At 32.8% G+C, this 23,326-nt stretch overlaps 1 protein-coding gene across 1 annotated transcript in view; it reads left to right on the top strand.

Moving 5' to 3' along the window:
• The first annotated feature begins 12,399 nt into the window (after nt 1-12,399).
• Nucleotides 12,400-23,326, top strand: part of LOC131852826 (probable phospholipid-transporting ATPase IA) — a 74,913-nt gene continuing 63,986 nt past the window's right edge. The window contains 1 exon segment of the mRNA XM_059203562.1: nt 12,400-12,841. Within this exon segment, the coding sequence (XP_059059545.1) occupies nt 12,742-12,841 (100 nt within the window). The 5' untranslated portion in view covers nt 12,400-12,741.

Here is a 23,326-nt window from a genome sequence, read left to right as displayed (position 1 = left end):
TTTATTTTTTAGTCTGTACTATGATGCTGAATAAATTATTATTATTATTATTATTATAGCATTTTTTGCTGTGTGTTTTACGCTTTGCAACGTATACCACACTTACGGGTCAAAACCAAGGAAGTGCAGTGTGTGTGTGTACGTGCGTGTGTGTATAGGTGCGTGTATTATTATTATTATACTTATTAGACAATAAGTATAATAATAATATTATTATTATTATTCTTATTAGACAATTTTGTGGGTAAAAAATTATCCTCATAACTGTCAAAACAATTAGATGCCATCGAACCGACTTTTTCAAATAAGTAATTCATAATAATTAAATATTTTTTGCATATAGACTTTTCATTACACAGTATAAAACAAAGTCGCTGTCGCTGTCTGTCCGTCCCTATGTACGCCTAAATGTTCAAAACTACGCAACGGATTTTGAAACGGGTTTTTTAATAGATAGAGTGATTCAAGAGGAAGGTTTATATATATAATACATGTACACCCGGGCGAAGCCGGAGCGAGTTAAGTATTAATATATGAAGCTAAGTGGAAACACCTTTAACGTTTAACTTTTCACAAACAATATGTATTTAATATTAATTAGCGCACCTTACATAACCCGGGACTTAATCATCGCTTACAATTAATCAACTGACCCTTAAACAGTGATGCCCGGTTGCAAAGAACCCTCTTAATTTGGGGTGGTTTTAAGGCGAGGGAAAACATTGGGAGTTTGTTATATTTTTAAAATTATAATTCTTATATAATTGATGGATTTTCAGCCCACTTCAAAAAGGGAAACTCTCAATTAAACTCTTTTTGTTATAATTTAGTTTTATTTATATTATTAACCGGGTCTTAACACGAATGTTATGACAAATAAATAGATATTACTCGTGTTAAGACCCCATTAATAATGTATATTAAACATGAAAGTTTAAAAATAATTTAGTAGATATACGTTTCATTTCAGTATTTCTATGTGAACCGATTACGATATTTTTTTCTTTTATTATAAAACCGATGCTTTTCGTGTGCACGTAATTTTGATCACAATCTGGGCAGTATTTTTTTTTAAATACTGACGTATTTTAGGTTTTAAATAATGCAATGGAAATTGGTTTCGCGGCTTGAATGGAGAATATATTTTTAATAAAATTATGTGGTATAGTGCTAGCTGTTGACAATATTAATGTATGTCCTACAGTCGAAGATTAAATTAAATTAAATTATACTATTATTTTAAACTCACAACAGCCTTGATTATAAGTAGTTACACAACAGGTAACGCTGGTAATTCAGTGGAATTTTTCGGGTTATTTCTTAAAAAAAACTTTGTGATTTCGTGCAAAATTTTGTAGTCTTATGGCAATACTGTCCACAATCCACATTTTCGTCATAAACTCGCATAGTTTTACATACCTGTTCTTTGTAGACACTTGTTTAACAATTTCTAAGGCTTCATGTCGAGCATCTAATACAGTCAGCTCTGTACATTACATCTATCAATATGTTGGTGCAAATTCTCATATTCATGTACATCGCGACATGTTTATTATTCTACGTTGCGCATGTTATAGATTACTATCTGTCTACGATATGATTATAGAATATTCTCGATTAAATTCGAAATTCTCGTCTATTCTCGTTTGAATTTGTGTGATTAGAACGGAAATGTTTTCTAGAATATTCTCGATTGTATTCGAAATTTCTATGCGTTGGTGTGATTAGATTAGGAATGTTGAAGGTGCTGCGGATGGTGGCGAGTTTCAAACGGCTCGGTGAGTACTTTTAAAATCTAAACGTGTTCAAGCAAGCGCTGTGTAGTGTGACCACTTTCCGTTGCTACTTTATTCCAATTTAAAACTTTTAAATCTTATACAGAGTTACTAGAAATTCTCACGGGATGATGCGGTCTCACGGTTGATAGTGGGTTGGTAGGGAGGACAGTAGTTTTGCTATTAATTCTAGTTTCCCCCGATTAGACATAGTATGTAATGAGTTTTAGGACTACTTTTTATATATTACTCTTTATTGCACCTTAAAAGATATAAAAGAAATATAAAAAATAAATATATAAACTTGGACCGTTATAGCTCTAGTATCACTGTAAGCTCTCTTAATGTATACGTATAAATAAAATTAGAGAGTCTGTTTGTAATATTGAAATAACCGTACTACATGCATATGAATATAAATTCGGTACTACCAAAATATTTTTTTTTACAATTTTTTTGTAATAATAATGTGACTATTGCACATAATTTGTTTGAATTTAATAATTGTTAATTTTCATTTACGTGTAATTCTAAAACAAACTTGTTTAAAGAAAATCTGACTGGTACGAATCATTGTTTTTTTTATGAATGATAATAGAATGGTGCAACCGCCTGTGCCAACGGTTTACGCTGGCGGGGCACCAGTGGAGGATGATATGATGAGCATGAGGTCTGGTCAGTTAGCCCATCGTGACAATTTCACTAAAAATTTATCACGGTGGTTTTCAGGGAGAACCGCGTGGATGTCAACCTGACATGGTACGTTGCTAGCAAAAAGATCTTCAGTCCACATTACTAACAATCTCCTTTTCTCTCGATGTTGATATTAGTTCTTTCTTTATTTCCATCCATAGATCGCTGGTTTATATCCGGCTCGAAGGACCATAAAGTCTGCTATGTCTGCTACAATCTGGATGCTATGATTTATGAATGATAAGTCCGTGCTGCTTTCCAACTTGATTTATTGAGTACACGATATTTGAGTGTGGACTGCTGCTTGCTTGTGAGTATTTGGTGTACTGAAGAGAAAGTGGTATGTGTGGGCGTTGTATGGACGCGGAGTGGTGTAAACTGACGGCTGTATGGTGATATACCGTACAAGTAGTTTAATTATAATAGTTACTGTAGTAAATTTTCATAGCAGCACGTTTTGAAAAGCACTGAATAAATATTTTTTCATTCTCATTTTTCCTGTGTACTACTTTCATTGTACTTAGATTTTTTTCTCTTTACATTGTGGTAAAGTTCTGTACAATCTAGTATGCCAGAAAGAATAGCGTCTCTTTTATTATTTACTATTTTTTTTATTGTAATTCAAAAGTATTTAAGTTTTTTTCATTCCTTTATGTACACAACTGCAAATGTATCAAAAATGTTCATAGAATTTTGGAGGGAACTGGCTTTCGTGGCACAGGTTCACCTATATCGAAAGCCAGGGCTAACTATATTTAATTGTACCGTACATTTATGAATAAAGTTTATTATTATATTATTATTATTATTATTATTAATTTTTTCTCGGCTTTCACCGGTAATTTTGGCATGTACGGGCCTAAGCCAAGTACATAGCAATGTTATATTTTGAGGTGAATTTATGTACTATAAATATCGGTCTAATCGGTTTGTAAAATTTTTCTGACAATGCAGCATGTGTTTAGAATTATAGCCTTCTGTAGTTGGCAGTATATATTAGGGAGCAAGTTCAGGATATTTATTGACTGATGCATCTGTTTCGGTATGACACCTGTAGTTGAGAGGACGATTGGGACTATTGTTAGTTTTTGTAAGTGCCACAGTCGGGTTATTTCAGTTTGTAATTCTTTATATTTTGTTATTTTTTTATTATTATTCTTTCTTTTGTATAGAGGTCAGGGACACGCAGCCTTAAGTTAGGAAACTGCGCGTTGCAGATAATGAGATAACGAAGGGTAGCGGGTGAAGTGCATTTGTCTTAACCTTGTGAAGCCCCGCGATCGATAGCTCTTGACTTCTAACTTCTAGTTGCAAACCACGCCCGATGGTCGTGATATAGTCACGTTGGGAAACAGATAAAAAGGATAAAGTTTTGAGAATTTATATAATAATTATTAAAAAAAAAAAAAACCAGCAAAAACCGAGTTAATGAGACAACAACGATCATAATAATAATAATCTCAGGACAATTCACAGAGCGCCATCTAGACCCAAGTTAAGCTAGCTAAAGCTTGTGTTATGAATACTAGATAACAGATACAAATACATATTTTTTTTCCTAAATACATACATATTATACATAGAAAACAGCTACACCGACACAAAACAATCGTACTCATGAATACAAATGTTTGTGCCGTGCGGGGAATCGAACCCGCGACCATCGGAAGTAAGGCGGTGAGTTTAACCGCTAGACCATCGAGGTCGTCAAATATTATAAAACCACAAGTATAAAAGCAGTCTTTTTAAATTTGTGAAGGAGGACGCAAAGATCTAGAGGCTCTAATGATACCTTCGGGGTAGCTCGAGTTTCCCGTCCTGCTGAGTTCCAAAGATCTAGATATAGTGGACATTTGTAGACTTACTAGCTTTTACACGTGACTTCGTTTTTTTTGTGGATGATAATAGTATGGTGCACCCGCCTGCGTTAACGGATCACGCTGTGCACCAGTGGAAAATGATAAGAAGAGGTCAAGTCATATATAAATTCATGGTGAATTTATCACGATGGTTTCCTGAGGGAACCACGTGGTACACCTGCCATGGTATCTTGCTAGCTAATGGGGTTATTCGTCCACGTTACTAACAATACCCTTCCCCCGATATTCGGGTATTAAACTGCGTAAAGACATGTTTATAAAACTGATAGAAAAAGATTTTTTTTAATTTACTTTTATTTTTTATTTATTTACTTAATACATAAAACATGTGTACTAATTTACTGAAGAAACGATGATATTCACAGAAGTATAAAACTGTGTTGCGGATATCGACCCCTCCACCTAGTTTGTATAATTAAAAAAAAAATACCCATCACGTACTGTCTAATAAAATTTACAAAATATTTAAATGTACCAAAAACAAAGAAATTTAATTTAATTTTAACTTATGAACAAAAAGAAAGTATCCATAAAAAAAGACAAAAAAAAAAGAACCTATGTCTGTATTTGATATGTATATGTGTAAGCATTATGCGTATGTGTGTGTGTCTGTATACTATATACATAATAGTTACTGTATTTGAAGTTTTTTATGTATATAGGCTATATTAAAAAAAAAACTACATGTATAAGATTTTTAAACTTTCGTGTTTAATATACATTATTTAAATTATTAACCGATAATTTTTAATAAAGGTATTTACCTATCTCAGTGAGCTCGTGACCACGGCTAGTGCAACCTAGTCGAAATGTCAAGATAGGTAATGCCTTTATTTGCCATAAAATTATTCGTGTTAAGACCCGGTTAATAATTTAAATAATACACATATAAAACTTTGTAATGCTTATACCGTAATAAGTCCTACATTCGAGACCTATAATTTCAATAGCAGTATGTAACAATGTTAGATATTGGTTTACATGTTTATAAACTTCGATTCCATAACACTGCGTCGAAGCCTCAAAGTGCAAAATTAAATTTAAACTTGTTTGAAAGCTCAACGGGACCCGCGTCCACCCTCTCACCAACACCCCACACCTGAAGAATGGTTATATAGTTATTAAACTAACGTGGAACTACTCCTGTTGCTGGTGTTATGTTAAAGAAAAAGAGCCAAGTGCGAGTTGGTCTATTAGACTGGGGTTTTTAAATAAATACGGAACAAGCTGCCCCCGATTTCGCCCGAGTGTAATTTATAGCCTGTGTTATTCTGGTGTATAAGCTATATTGTTGTAAAGATTTATCAAAATCCGTTCAGTATTTTTTGTGTGAAAGGGTATCAAACATCCATTCATACTCACAAACATGCGTATTTATATTAACATGTGTTATACTAATGTATAAGCTATATTAATGTAAAGTTTCCCTAAGCGGATTTCGATACATCAGAATAACACATAGGTAATATAACATAATTTCACACGGGTAAAACAGAATAACTAGTTCTACAATATTTATTTTCCAAATAAATATTGTAGAACTAGTTATTCCCAGTTATTCCTTTACTCGAGTCTGATAGACCAACTCGCACTTGCCTGTTTTTATTTAAGTAAATTTTTTTTGTATTAATATTGTTTCCCTATCGTCCAGTTCAGTATACAGATTCAACAGAGAATATTTGGCAAGTTACGGTTAGTTTCAACAGACATATAAAAATATGATAATTAATTGTTAGTTGAGCTGACCGTGCGAAATGCACTTGTTCATCAAAACACTGAATCTAGCCATTTATTAGCTATTTTTTAAGCTGTTGTCTAGAACAATAAAGCAAATTTGCTCAGTTTACGACTAGATTACGCTGTGTGAGTTCAACAGAATTATTTGTGTATTTTAATTGTTTCATTAGTATCTACAAAGATGTGGTATTAGTAGTTATTAGTCTACAAAGTCGTGTGTTATGTCTACAACGTTGTGTGTATTTTTAGCTTTATTCTATCTGTCACTTACTTTTATGTAATAATATTAATATGTCAGCAATATTATGTTATCTGTGGCACAATTCACACAGCGCCATCTAGTGCAAAGCTAAGCGGAGCTTGTTATGGGTACTAGACAACTGATACAAATACATAGATGATTTTTGTTTGTAAATACATTCACTATATATATATAGAAAACACCCAGACCGATGCAAACAATTATACTCATGAATACAAATGTTTAATTAATATACAAACTTATTAGTTTGTATATTAAAATATAACTATAGTTTATTAATTAAAATATAAACAAACTATATGCTAAACCACTAGAGCACTGAAGCTGTCATTATTCCGCGTTCCCTCCAAATTTTTTTAACACCTAAAAAATTACAGTTTATATGACTTAGGACGTTACATTATAAAGAATTGACAACTGACTAGGCAGTATGGGCAATGCTCTTTGCCTGTACAAATTGGACGAATTTTAAAACAACAATAAAGAGTTGTCATTGTAAACGTTATGGTTTTATAAATTAATTTTAATAGAGATGTGGTAAATGATAATAATATATACTAGTTGATGGGCATGAATTTCACAACTCAATTAACGTTGTACCGATGTAGCTGGTATCATATTCACTGCACCGCAAACGTACGACTCGGGTTGTTCAATCAATGGCGGTGAGGTAGGAACCGCCATGCGGAAATTTCGCGCCAAAATATTGACAGCTCGCACAAATTGCATCAGGAATTCTATTGTAACCTACCAGTGTTAATTATGGACTCGCTTGTTAGCGGTCATGATTGCGATTTACCAATTATTTTCATTTTCGATTTGTATTTTACGTACTCTCTATTTATTGTGTTTATTTATTTATTACTAGCGGCACAGATAACACAATATGCTAGCGGATTCGCTCGGATTCATTGCAAGTCTTTGAAATTGACTTGTTTTATACTATACACGCATTTACATAAACTTTCTTCTTGAATCACTCTATTGCTGAAAACTGCTAACATCAGTTGCGTAATTTAAAAGATATAAGCGAACAAACAGCGCCGGCGACTTTGTTTTATTAAGAAGTAAATATGTTCACATTTCATAGCTCAATTCTGGTTATATATAAAGTGAGGCACATTTTATGCCCAATTTACACTCAGCCCGAGTGGGCAGGGAAGTGAGCAGCGCGAGAGTGTAAACACTTCCCATGCCATTGGCGCTGCCACTTGCGCTGTCCGGCGCTCCCTCGATTGTCGGTTTCTCGTGCGCGATTCAAAGGACTGGCAGCGCGAGTGGCCGCGTGTTTTTACATTCAGCCCTCTCGCTCAGTTGTCGCCCGGCAATATTTCCGGCAGCGCGTGTGGCAGGGGAAGCGGCTGAATGTAAACGTAGGTTAATGCTTTAGAATACTACTTATGTGTTGATTTTGTACACTGACTTACATGTACTATTCACAAAAGATTTAAGTTCGAATATTGCGTCACTAAACAGTTTCTCAAATAGTTTCTCATTGTACAATATAATTATACATATTTATATTTGATTTATAACTTGCTGAGCCGCGACTTCATACGTGTGGAATTTAACTTTATATTTCTAAAATAAAAAAATAATCTAAGATAAAAGTAGCCTAAGTTACTCCTTATTACATCAGCTACCTGCCAAAAAAGTCTCGTCAAAATCGGTCTAGCCATTTCAGAGACTAGCCGGAGAGATAAAAATTGTAAAAAATGTTATTTTGGTGTATGTACCGTATTTATATTCATATGCATGTAGTAAAAAACGATTATTTCAATATTACAAACAGACACTCCAATTTTATTTATATGTATAGATAACTAGCCCTAGCGGCTGAAGGACAACTCCCACCTAATGCGAGTTTAGTCTGAGGGCACCGCTAGGGGTTCGAACCTCGGCTCAGACCGTCGTAATATCAATCTCCGTTTTATTTGGACGGGGGTCGATCAGAAGAAGAGGAAAAGCGCGTCGAACCGCTGCACCGTAGTGGCACAGATAACATAATTGGTAGTGGTATTTGGGTGTTAAACTGTGGGAAAGGGGATTGATTATCTTATTGCTAGCAATGTACCATGTCAGGTTGACCTCCACGCGGTTCCCCCTGGAAACCATCGTGATAAATTCTTGGTGAATTTGTCACGATGTGCTAACTGACCTGACCTCATGCTCATCTTATCATCCTCCATTGGTGCCCCGCCAGCGTAAACCGTTAGCGCAGGCGAGTGCACCATTACACACATTATTTATTTATATACTCTTTATGGCACCAGGAAAATTACATTAATAGAGTAATTAAAATTAAAGGGTACAAAAGGCAGCCTTATCGCTTATGCAATCTCTTTCATTCAACCTTTGGGTAGAGGAGAAAAGACAAAAGGTGGGAGGTGACACTAGAATAGAAGAGAAAAAAAAACATAATACTACTAATGACAAATTAATAATACTGAATAACATAACATATTACATATATATACATACATAATATAGATACATAACAACATGCAACAAATAGATACAACACAACACAAAATAATGCAAGCAGCAAGTAACTGTGATACACGCATAGGGATAATACCTTACACTTATCATTTATATAAAAAAAAAACTGTGACGTATGCCCAGCCTTGAACATTGTCACAAGTACATTTCCTATTCGATACAATAGTCAACAAACGGAAATAATTTATTGACAATTATACACAGCAGATGTATTTTCCCATGTACACTTAAAACGAAGTTCCAAAAATAATCTTCAAACTCTATGGTAATTACAATTTATTTATAGATGACCACTGTGAATTGATAGATAGGAATATTCCTAACTATCACCTTGCAGTTATTTTTTATGCCTACACAAGCAAAAACAGCTCATTTTTATCTCTGCACAGCGTCACCTAGTCCCATTAAGCAGAGCTTGTTATGGGTACCCATACCCATACAATTTTTTTTTTTTACAATTTAGTTACAAATCTTTGCATCGCCAGAAGAATCGAACCTGCGACCATTAGAGAGAGACTACAGCATGGAGGTTTTCAAGAAGGGTATATTAAGGTTTCTTAAGTGTCGGCAACGCGCACGTGACACCCCTGGTGTATCAGGCGTCTATAGGCTACGGTAACCGTTTACCATCAGATGGGCCGCATGCTTGTTTGCCACCTACGCGGTATAAAAAAGGCGGTGTTCTAAGCTGGTCCTGATCCAACGGGACCTTCAAATTGCAAAATACGTAGCTACATATACAGTATACACGGCAATCGTCCATAGAGCTCGTGATAATGTGGGATAGCAGTGTTTGTGTAAGGTTAGAAATTACCTTAGTGATAACTCAGCATGCTGAGTACGCCAACCAATTGGCAGTCACCAGCCCTACCTTTTTTTTTTTAGTTTTCTACACTTATGTATGGGTTTTTTTACACTTATAATTATAATTACCCGTCGCTGTGATTTGAAAATTTCTGCTGAATTCACGTCTGGCTAACTGACCTGGCTTCATTATCAACTTATCATCTTCCATAGGTGCCTTCCATATTTTTCCATAAAAAAGTGCCCCTAACCTAATAACAAAAACATCCATTCACATTCACAAACTTTCGCAGTTATATCAGTTAAGATTTACAGAAGTTTAAATTTTTCATTCTAATAACTAATCATATTTGAATTTTCCGCTAAAAATATATTTTATTCTATTTTTTTTCTCCAAATACACAAAACTGACAAATATTTGTGGTTCCTGAATATCAATTGGATCGATCCTGGTGACGCAGTAAGGAAAAGAAAAAGGGAAGAAATCGAGTATCTTATTAGGACTTTTCCTTCACCGACAGAGTGAGTAGAGCTGTCACAAGAGCAGTGACGCACTTATACACATATCGATATATATATGAAAATCTTCACTTTATTTTTATAACCAATAAAAGTTTGATCATCACTATTACATACGATTATACATAAAAAAATCGGAATAAAATTAATAACGAAACACAACGCGATATTTTGTAGTCACTTTATATTTTGTGGCCGACTACTTTATTTTTTTTTTCTCTCTTCTTTTGGGTCCGGCGAACTAGCTTAATTCTTTAATTTTGCAATTTTAATCTCAATTGTAAAAAATGTCAAAATTCAGCTTTCACACACAAATATTAATGCGGTCATTATAAATTCCCATTTTAGTACTATAAGTTGTTGAATGTCCTATACATTATAATTTAATATCTTCTTATTAAAAGAATGCTTGCATTTATTCAACAATCACTTTGCAAACTACATACATTCATCGTCGTTTTTTGACGAAAGTTGTTAGCCATTTTTTTTAATTTATTAATAATTACGGCTCTGGATATAAGTCCTTTTTAGCCCAACATAAATTACAAAATATATTTAATGTTGCAAGTATTGGTTTATAGTAATTACAATGATACGGGGAAAAAATAACAGAAACTTAACATTATAAACGACCAATATACAAAGTACATGAAAATAAACAAAGAAGGTAAAAAGAAAATAAGAATGTAAAAAATGGGTTCGTTTTTGATGTAATTTATAGATCTTGATGATCTTGCTTCGAATAATCGATCATATCTAAATATTTCAACCTAAAGAATATTCGATTGCATTTTTGACTGTGATACACAAATTTCGTGTAGTTTATTGAAAATCAAAAGTGTAATGAAATAATCTAAATTGACATTGTAACATCGTTATCAAATTACATCTAATAATAATAATAGTAATCTAATTAATCGATATATATATATACATAACTTAATTATACAACAAAGAACCTAAAATTAAAAATCTTGAAAAATATAATATTATAACTAAAATATGTTATTAAAAGGAATTCCTTTAGGCAAGGTACCGAAGATACTAGCAGCGTTCCCCCTTTGAAAATTGTAATTGAATAAATCGTTTCCCATTATACTACGTTAAATAAATTTCTCTTTCTATCGGAGGATATTTAAAGAATGTACTAACTGATTTTATTGTACTTAGTTCGTGATAAAGAAGCCAGAACTCTTAAAAACTTAATAAAAATATTAAAAATACGTCAATTCATAATATCGCCGATGTCTCTGTTGTTGGGGTGTTTTTAATATATCAAAAACTATGTTACAGTTTACAGTGGTTTTATTACGATTAGAAAATAAATACAGAAGTTATTATTTTATGTTACACACAGGAGTAGAGTTGCCAGATTTTTTTTCAACCTACATATAAGGAGCAAACGCTTAAATAGGCAAAAAATACGGGAATTTAGTTTTTTACCCGCGACAAATAAAAAACAAAATTATATAGTGACATTCTTTATTTTGTTATATATAAATTCCTGAAGAGCAAGGCAGTTTTAAGTTATTTTTATTAGTTTTAACATATTTATAAAAATCAACACAATTATAATCGTAAATAAAAACAGCCATCAACTTACTTTTTATTAAATTAGGGGACGAACGTTGCGTGGCGTAGATAGATCGATTTAATAATAAAAAACGCAGCATGATTCGAATGCGGAACAGAGTCAATCTCGCCCGGACATTTTAAACTGAGCCTAAAATACGGGACGTCCCGGGAAATTCGGGACGTCTGGCAACACTACACTGAAGCTTTACGTCTAGGGTTGACAGTACAATAAATTTTATTTACCAACAGTCTCGTAGTCTTCATTTTGTCACTTAGTTGACGGCTTAAATAAGAGGTAGTAAATATTTTATTAAAGCCTCATCTTAATATTAGCTCATATTTAATTTTATCTTTTCTTTTTCTTTTTTCTTTGTATCAAAAGTTAATTTTAGACTGCCAGAAAGTACCTATAATTACATTAATAGTCAATCTTAAAAGAGAAATTAAGCATACCTTTAATATCTAAACGTAATTTATGAAATGAACTCAAAAATGCTATGTAACTGTAAATATTATTGACATTTGTGTTATTGTAATATCGATATTGGAACGTCACTAGTTGTGTGGCTTCAAGGCAGTAGAGAATCGATAGGATCGTCGTTCGTTCCTCATTTTGGACTTTCTCTCACTCCACTATTCATTCATTCATAACTGTTGGCTTCTAAATTGTAAATCGCTCATGTGATGTCAACATGAAAAATCGTTAAATTTTGATAAAAATATCCAATAATCTATTTGGTATACTTTTGACAGAAACCAAGTGAAATGTTTTTGCCTTTCTAACAGTGAACTATGATTTTTACTCCGTCACAATATATAACAATGCTAACGGTTTACATATAATTTACATTAAAAGTGTTTTTAAAGTCGGAATTTTACAGAGAATAATCACATTTCCAGTAGACGGCAACAATGTTCCATAAATTTAATTATTTAATATTGTACGGAGAAACGTAAACTAATTTCGTATACTGAATTGTGAAAAGTGGTGCCAATGGCTTTAAACGAGTGGTTCCTGAGGTTTTTCCATAACCACGACATCATGGCTCCGTTTCAGAGGTTCTACCGGGCCATGGTCCTTAAAATGAATCAACGTGAGTACTGAACTCGATATACAGCGTTACTGCGTCTCTACAGCAAGGATTGAGTTATCCTGTTTCAAATGTAGCCTATGGAATTGTACCTACTTTCTCTTTGCAACTTAAATTTCTCTTGAATCTATAGCTTTGCTTATATTTGTCTACAATTTACGCAGGAGATTAATTCTCGATATTTTCTCAATCAAAAATTCAACATTATTTGCAAGTACTTAGATTGACATTTACATAAAGAGACAGATCCTATTACCTTATAACCCTGAAGCTACAACAACCTTAATTCTGCCTTAAAACATAATTGTTCTGTCCTGTAAAAACAATAGTCTATTCATAGTTTAATTTAAATGCTTTATGGTTTAAAAAACTAAATTTGTACTGAATGATCTTCACATATCTAAATAGTATAGATTAAAAATAATTAAAAATTTCAAAAAGAGAACAAGTCCAATGTATCTTTTTTTTTATTTCTCATAATGTGCTAAGAGTAAGCAACAATTAGTGATATGTTTTTATGGCAAAGGACAGATATGGTACAATTTTGTTTCATTTGCACATTTTATCGGAGTAATGTAAAGTTTGTAAATATAACAATTGTAAATGATAAGATTGTAAGATTTTTAAACTTTTACTATCGGAGTGGTCACATGAGATATAACTGTTAACTGTATCTTGAACAAATTATGTTATCAATTAATGTTTGACCAACCTTTCGAGTTAAGTTTTTTATTTCTTTTTGTCATTCTGTATGATATCAGAAATATAGTTGTATTTCGGTGATAACATGCCTATCTTGGGGTCACACTGAAATTAATACATAATCTCACTAAAATATTCTGATATACCCAATATATTATTACATTTTGTACTGACATTAATTTAAATTATAAATTTAACCTATATTTTGATTGTGTAATATCCTCGGTATTATCAAAATAGTAAAGATATCTATTTCACTTTATCTTAAACATTTTTTTTTATAATGTCGGGTCTCTGGGTACATGGCATATATGGCATATGCTGTCGGAGACTGATAAAGATATATCTCCGTAAAGCATTATGTTTACTACGGTTACGGTTTGTAGCAACAGAATCTTAGTTGATACTATAATGAGTATATTTATGTAAATAATTATTATGTCTGTATTATAAAATACATTTTAATTTTAATAAATGGATATGCTGTATTAGAAGACATTTTGAAGAAGTATATTTTTGTTTTTTTTTATATTCCAATCTAATACATTGGTTTATACTGTTATGTTTATACATTTAACAGTAATATTACATATTTTCTAACCAAATTACTACCTATAATATACAATTAATTAGTAATTACTAAACATAGCTGATCATAACCCTAAATATACAATAGCTTCCCATGTATTTGATGTTCTAACTTGGTAAAACAGCCTAAAATATATGTTTCACCATGAAATATGGTGTAACCTTGACCTGCAGACCTAGAGGTGGCTGTTGCTTGACCTTCACTCGTGCCCCAAAGGGCTGATAACAATCAGGCATATTTTATTCAAACTGTATACCACCAATGGAACCAGATGTTTGTTTGTGATTGGCTGTCCAATTTGTTTGATATAATTGTAATGTATTTAATTTCATGATATGTACTGATAATCACAATTTCAATTAATTAGAAATGCACTATAAACAATAATAAATAATAATAATAATCTCTCAGGATAATTCACACAGCGCCATCTAGACACAAGTTAAGCCAGCTAAAGCTTGTTTTATTGCTACTAGACAACAGATTTTTTCGTAAATACATACATATTATATATAGAAAACACCCAGACTGACATAAACAATCATTCTCATGAACACAAATGTTTGTGCCGTGCGAGGAATCGAACCCGCGACCACCGGAAGTAAGGCAGTGTGCTACACCGCTAGACCACCGAGGCAAGTCAGTTATCAATAATATGAATAACTAGCTGTACACGCGACTTCGTCCGCGTGGAATTTAATTATTTTTCTAAAATAAAAGTAGCCTAAGTTACTCCTTACTACATCAGCTACCTGCCAATAGAAGTTCCGTTTAAAATTAAAATAGATTAGGCCGATATTTATAGCATGCTACCTACTCGCCCCGGCTTCGCTCGCATGTGTATATATTATTATATAAACCTTTCTCTAGAATCACTCTAACTATTAAAAAAAGCTATTCAAAATCCGTTGCGTAGTTCTAAAGATTTAAGCATACATAGGGACGGACAGACAGCGACAGCGACCTTGTTTTATACTATGCAATGATACAAGAATTTACTTACTTACATATACGTGAATTATTTACAACATTATAATATAATTTCTGTTATCAGTTAGTCTACCTAACTAGGTCAAATCTGTATCTTGGGGACTGCGAGAGTGGGTGCTAAAAAGATATATTACGTGTATATTACACAGTTAACAATTAAACCTAAAAATATAACATTGCTATGCACTTGGCTTAGTCTCGTACATACCAAAACTACCGGTGAAAACCGAGAAAAAAAATATTAATACCAATAAAACATCACGCTAAATAAAGTAACGAGAGACTTGGCAAGTCCCGTCCTCGGTACTAATCGCCAGCTTAGCCTTGGTGGTCTAGTGGTTTAGCACACCGCTTTACTATCCGATGGTCGTGGGTTCGATTCCTCGCACGGTACAAACATGTGTATTCATGAGTATGATTGTTTGTATCGGTTTGGTTTGTTTTCTATGTATAATATGTATTTATTTACAAAAAAAAATGTATCCATGTATTTATATCAGTTGTCTAGTACCCATAACACAAGCTCTGCTTAGCTTGGGACTAGATGGCGCTGTGTGAATTGTCCTGAGATATTATTATTATTATTCTTATCTCTCATTCTCTAAGCTTTTGCTGATTTTTTTTTTATTATTATTATTATTATATCAATAATCATTTCCGAAGTGAGCCATAGTAACGGTCCTTCAACAAAAAATTAATCAAAGGAGTAAAAGAACTCCTATACACCATATCCAATATCTCGGATTGTCCGCTCCAGAGACACTGGATATCGCTGCACTGCTGCGGACCCAGTGCTTCTGGACGTGGAAATAGGCATAAATATATTAATTGAAGTAATAAAATTGTAATTTACTAACATAGTTTATAAGTTGTTTAACATAATATGGATACACATCCGAAATAAATGATATAAATATTTTTTTTTTTTAATATTTTTTAAGCTTAGTGTTTAACGGATCCAATAAAATACCACTTTTTTTTATCCACTAGTGTTTAATAATCAAGTAATTTATGAAATAAAAATTGAATTATTAATACGTTATGTTATGGTATCTAACTTTTGTTATAATAATTTTAAAATTTCGAATTTCATTACGTAAATAAAAAGTAAAATATACTTAGATGGCCAAGGAGGTTTTATATTCATACTTAATCATACCGCCCACCAAGGATAATATGGCAATATTATCCTTAATTCTGCCCACCATGAGTATATATGGGACCATAACTACATAACAATAATATAATGTAACTTGAAATTATGTTAAATTATCATAAAATATCTTAACAATAGCTAAACAAATAACAATAAAAGTTACAAGTAGTTCAAATCAAAAAGTTTTAGTACACTTATTTAAGGCAGTTAAACTATATTACAATATTTATTTAGTCAATGGTAGGAAACAAAGTTTTGAGACAGTCCTTTTTATTATATTATTTTTACATCGTAAACTGACTACTCGAGTAATACCGTCCAATCCAGGATGCTTTTGAACAACAATACCATAAAGCCATTTTGCAGGAGGAAGATCACTCTCCATTACTGACAATATCACCGATTGACGTAAATAATTGAGAATCAACTGAGGGTCTCCGTGTGGAGATCTTTCATTTGTATCTCTAACCAATAATACATTGTTTCTTACGTATTAGTACATTATAACCGGCCGTCGACTATTTGATTCTAGCTTCATGAATTCATGTAGACGGTAAGTATACTTTTTTTTTTTTTACTAATTTTTTTTTTTTTTTTTTCATTCAGGTTTTTCAATTTATCTTGAAGGTAAGTTTTCTTTAGTTCTATTAATACATGTTTATAAAGTATTTTCTTTTACAGTATATATAAATTGTGGTAACACATTTTGTTTACGACAACAACGATATCTCTGACACAGTGCAACAACACGCAACAATATTCATTGAAGAAAATCTCAAGATCATTTCATCACCAGCTCTTTTTTCATCTTTATTTATACAGGTATGTGTTAAATGTGTTTCAATCTTCTTTTCTTTTAATTTAGTTTCTACTACAGATTTATTAAATTTTATAATTGCCTCTTTCAGCCAAGAACCATATTTCCTTAGGTCTTTATTTTCTACATTCATCACACTACGAGATACGCAATCAGCAGGATTATATTTTGAACCAACATGATCCCACTGACTTAGTTTCAATAAAGTGAATATCTCTGATACACAATTCGCTATAAATGTTTTCCACCTTGCAGGTCTCCTATAAAGCCACGACAAAAAGATGATTGAATTCGTAAGAGCGTGTGTGTTGATTGTATCTGACGTCATAACCATTGCTACTTCTTTTTCTCTGGTGATTACTGGAGCTAACCATCTCAATAGATCAAAAATACGAGAAATATCAGATATAACATTTCTTTTAGTTTCAGGTATCTTCAGTTGAAGTAAGCGTACAACATATTCAAATTCATCACTACTTCGATTCCAAGTAAGGCCAAGAATTTTCATTATACTATCTACATTTAACTGTATATTTCCTTTCAAAGCTATATTTTCTTCACTAATTTCTTTCAATAATTCTTCACTGTTACTACTCCATTTCTGTAATTCAAATCCTCCTCGCTGTAATAATTCATTCATCTGCTTATAGATTTTTTTGCCTTCTTCGACAGATTCACAACCAGTTAGCATATCATCCATATAAAAATGATTTAGAACTCTTTCTGTAGCTAGAGGATAATTAGCGCCATCATCATATGCTACTTGATGTAAACATCGAACAGCAAGATAAGGTGCGCATGCTGTACCAAAAGTTACTCGTAGTAGTTTTAGATGCTTTAAATCACTTTCCGGATCATCGCGCCAGACTAAACGTTGAAAATTAGTGTGTTTTTTCTCCACCTTTATTTGTCTATACATTCTTACTATGTCAGATACAAGACATATTGGATAATAACGCCAACGCATTAAGAGATGACGCAATTCTGGCTGAAGAGTTGGCCCAATTAATAATTCTTGATTTAATGAGATGCCATTGGTACCAGGACAACTCGCATCGAAGACAACTCTTACCTTTATGGTAGTTCTATTTTCCCGCACTACTGCTTGGTGTGGTAAATAGACTGCTTCAGGATCGTTATATTGATCTATAGGTATTTCCTCCATATGTCCTAACTCTATATATTCTGATATAACATCAGCATATTTCATTTTTAAATCAGAATCTCTCAGTAATCTTTTTTCCAGATACAAAAACCTTTTTATTGCTATATCTTTAGAATTTCCATATTTACGACTAGGATCATCACTACGGAAAGGCAGATTTACTATGTATCTACCTGAATCATCGCGCTTCGTAGTGTTTGTAAATATCTCCTCACATTTCTTATCTTCGTCAGTTAAATGCTTGTTTGAATCTAAACAAGTATCAGCTTCTAATTCCCAAAATCTCTTTAATAACTCATCTTCATTTACATGAGAAATGTGCATACTTATTGGATTTTTTGTCATTGATGAACCTATATTTACAGAGCCAGAAATTATCCAGCCAAGCGAAGTTCGCTGAGCCATAGGTACACCTGGAGGTCCTTTAATTACACCATCTAACAAAATCTGACTGTAAACATCAGCTCCAAGAAGAATGTCGATTTTGTTTGGTTTCCGAAATGATGGATCTGCTAGTTCTATGTTTGAGAACTCCGACCATAAATCTACAATAATTTGCTTTTCAGGAAGGAATGAAGTTACTTTACTCAAAACAAAAGCCTGTACTTTAAATGTAAAGTTGCAATCAAGAAGTGACTGTAGTGTAACCGAAACCATAGACTTAGAGGTCAACGAATGACCTTGATCACTCCCTAATCCTGTAATAATGCTTTTGTGTGGTACCTTCCTTATATTAAGCAATTGTACTGCAGATTCTGTAATAAAACTAGCTTGAGAACCTGGATCTATTAAACACCGAAGTGTGATACCATTACCTGATTTCGACTGTGCGCTTACTAATGCTGTTGCAAGTAATACTTGACAGTTTGAGGTCGAAAAACAGGCTGTGACACTAGTGGCTTCATCTTGAGACGATGATGATGTGGACGCGTGTGCTACGACGTCTTGTTCAACCGATGGATTAGCAATACCAGTAGTGTCGGTTGAATTATGATTGTAATATTTTTTGGATGTAGCAACGAATGATGCCTCCGCCTGCATAAACGACAACGAGAAATCTGACGACATGCAAATACTGAGTGGCCTAAACCTAAACAATTAAAACATAAACCCTGAGATTGAACGAAATTACGCCTAGTATCTGTTTCATCATTAGAGAACTTTTTACAATGTGACAAACGATGATTTTCAGAACAGTAAGGACAAATAAGTGTGGCTGTATAATATACTTTAGGATTACTATGTACAATATTACTCTTATGTACTACATTGGACTTAGACAATTTTGGATCTATAAACTCAAATGCTCTAAATCTAGTTTCTATGAAGGCTTGAAATTGTTTCAAAGTAGGTAACTCTTCAGAGAACTCGCTGATTTTTAACTCCCATTGTTTCCGAGATTCTCCGTCTAGTTTTTGGCATAATATATAAATTACAAGCACATCCCATGTACTAGTGTCTATACCCAAATTGTTAAGACCATGAAGACATTCGTTAGTAGTGTCTAGCAACTCTTTTAATGCACTGGCTGACTCAGTACCGATGATTTTCTGACTCATAAATCGTTTCATAATACAGTTCGATAAATATTTTTTGTTGTTATATCTTCTCTCCAACTGTTCCCAACAATTTTTATAATTATCATGTGTGATCGGTACATGTCGAAGCAGTTGCTCAGCTTCCCCAATTAATAATCCCTTTAGGTAGTGTAATTTTTGTACTTCATCTAAACGTTTATTGTTGTGTACTAAAGATATAAAGAGGTCTTTGAAGCTAAACCATTCAGAATACTTGCCGGAAAATGGTAAAATAGAAATTTTAGGTAAATTAAAACTACAATCAATATCTTTACTGTCATTATTTTGTCCGGAACAACTTGCATTTTCAATACTATTCTGCTTTAATTTACTCAAACATTCTTTTAGTAGAAATTTATACTCTATATACAACTCTTCAGTGGACTCATAGATGCTATTACTGACATAAGAGCTAGAATTTAAAACTTTTGTGTCTGTACTTTCAATAAGTTGTATATGTTTTGAAGTAAAAGTTTGCCATAATTCTTCTAAAGCTTCTAATCTAGTGTTAATATAATCCAAAGAACGAAGTCTCTCCTTTGGTGACTTTTTAAAATTAGACTTTGCTTTGTTAATTCTCTCATTTAAATCAAGTTGTACTTTTATATATGAATCCATTGCAAATGTAAGAAAGTCACAAAATAATTTTATGTAGTATAAATTTCGTACTTGTATTAATTAATAATTATAATAAATCTGTATTCTTCTATAATTAAGTAGGTATAATGTACTCACAGTTCAGCAGCACTTATTATTCACAACAATAATTCCAATACTGTTCCGATATCTTTACGGCACAATTACAATGGCGTCGCTATTTACTCTTTCCAAAAAAGGTTTACTTTTGTCGTCAGTCCTCGATACTCCGACTCGTAGGACCAATACGTTTAACGGATCCAATAAAATAATACCACTTCCTTTTATCCACTAGTGTTTAATATAAAGTGATTTGCAAAATAAAAAATTAATTATTAATACGCCATGTTGTGGTATTAAACTTTTGTTATAATAATTTTGAAATTTCGAATTTCGAATCATTACGTAAATAAAAAGTAAAATATACTTAGATGGCCAATGAGGTTTTATATTCATACTTAATCACTTAGTTTTGAATTGGTTTTGTAAATATCTACTTTTAAATCGCTAGGCAATATTTTAAATAGTTTTACAGACTGATAACAAACACTATGTGTAACAATCTCTAATCTAGGTAGTAGTTAGGGTCGCTAACCGTACTTTATAATAACGCATCCTACTTTATTTTTGGTAATTATACTTTTACATAGAAATAAAGTATGCAAAAATACTTTATTTTCAACCTTCACTGTGATGCGTAAAACAAAATACTCATTATGGGTACTTAACGATTTATAATTACTGAACGAAATGTTAGATGTCAATTGTGAGTTGTGACATTTGTCACAGCTCACAGATGTCACTCACTATCCACGAAATTGTACAAAAATGATCCGCTGGTTTTGTTTATAATTATATATTAAAAAAGAATTGTTTATTTATTTAAATTTAAATGTTGATTGTCAAACAAGGTTCGCAACATTTAAAGATGACAAAAAATTGTTAGCATATGCTAAAAGCACACAATAATACGTTTTTATAATAGTAACTACTTAAAAAATAATTTTTTTTTCATAATACTTTATTTTTTCCTGTTCATACGTTTTATTTTGTCAAAAAAAGTTGGCAACCCTATGTGTACTACGTTAGTCTGTAATATGATACACAAATCGATGTAATAACTGGGTACTTGTGTTGTCGTTGCATTCATTTGTATGTATGTATATTGATAAACAGTGGTACTACGCCAATGTCATTCTAGATTTCTCAATGTCGTACATGTCCTATCATTTATGACTCAAGCTATTATAGTTATGTTGGTATAAATTCATCCACTAATATTATAAATACGAAAGTAACTCTGTCTGTCTGTCTATCGCGCTTTCACGCGCTTTTCGCGCTTTCTACTGAACCGATTTAAATGAAATTTGTTAGTAGTAGTGGTAGATAGTATAGAACCTGAGAAAGAACATAGGCTACTTTTTGATGCGAAAAAAGGACCTTAAAGTGTTGAACGAGGAAATGAAAGTTTGTATGGAAGTCTCGTCATTTCAGTAGTAAAGTTAGAAGTTGGAAACTTATTTTTTAGGCTGTTGATTAATATAAATAAATATGACATTCAAATTGCGTAAAAAATACCTTTAAGGATGGAAGTTTGTACGGAGATTCGTCATTTTTGAAGCTAGAACGATGACACTTGTCTTTGGCTTTTATGGGATGGATTATTATATATTTTTCTTGGTCAAGGTTACACTATTCCATGCAGACAAAGTCACGGGTACAGCTAGTATTATTATAAATATTTATACTACTAGCTGTTACCCGCGATTTCGCCCGCACAACTTTTCATCCCTTTCTAACTCCCTTACAGCTATAACGGGGTAGTGAGATACCAATTTGTTAATTGTAATTTTTATTTTAGTCAATTACTTTTAAAGTTGTTTTTAGGGAGAGTCTGAAACTAAGTCTATAATAATAACAATAGACCCGAAACCGTTCTAGAAAATCACAATTGTAAACTATACTGGGATAGGACCATTCTCACATAAAGACAGTACACTTCAATAGGCCAGATATCATATTAGAAATAGAAATAATCTTTATTCAAATAAACTCATTACAAGCACTTTTGAATAGTCATATTTTGATTCTACCACTCATTCGGAATGCAAATTCATCACAAGAAGAATGAGCAAGAAACTTGTGTGTTGCTCTTTTTAATAGATGTTTTTTTTTATATAAATAATTAGAGTATAACAAGTAAGAGGCATGCGATAATCAACATAGAAATCGCTACGCACTCATTAATCTAATCAGATAATATTGTCAGTGCTATGGATTTAAAGTTTTTCTATAAAAACATTATTATCGTTAACGAATTCTTCAATTTTATAATAAGCTTTTTTGCAAAGGAACTGTTTTATTTGACATTTAAATCTTTTTTCTGGCAGATTTATAACAGACTCTGGTATTTTACTCGATCCCGCGACCTCGGTACTATGGCGGCGAGGAGGAATATCATGGGGTTTTTGGTGACTAGAAGTCTCAAAGTACCCGTCTATCCAAGCCCTGAGACGGGCAGGTCGATGAGGCATTTTCTCCACGTAAAAAAAAAGGATAAAGGTGCCTTCAGAGACGAAGCCCGCTACAAAGTGGGCCACCGCCGTCGGAGTCGCGTTTGGACTGTATTTGATAATGCGACTCCGGCATAAAGCGGTTAGATTAGGGACATCTTGGAGTTTTTAGTAAGTAGGAGTCTCAATACTTGTCTTCCTCGGCCCCGGGGCGGGTCTCGGTGAGGAATTTTCTCTAAGTCCAAAAAAGGATAGATGCTTGGAGAGTTTTAGTTGGAAGAAGCATTCCTGGTGGTCACGACGAGCCTTGAGGCATTGAAAAAAGAATTTTGTTGCGGCGGAC

The sequence above is a fragment of the Achroia grisella genome, unplaced genomic scaffold (assembly GCF_030625045.1).
Source record: "Achroia grisella isolate CSIRO2021 unplaced genomic scaffold, CSIRO_AGI_Agris_v1 utg862, whole genome shotgun sequence".
Taxonomy (NCBI): domain Eukaryota; kingdom Metazoa; phylum Arthropoda; class Insecta; order Lepidoptera; family Pyralidae; genus Achroia; species Achroia grisella.
This window is presented reverse-complemented; position numbering and strand designations above follow the sequence as displayed.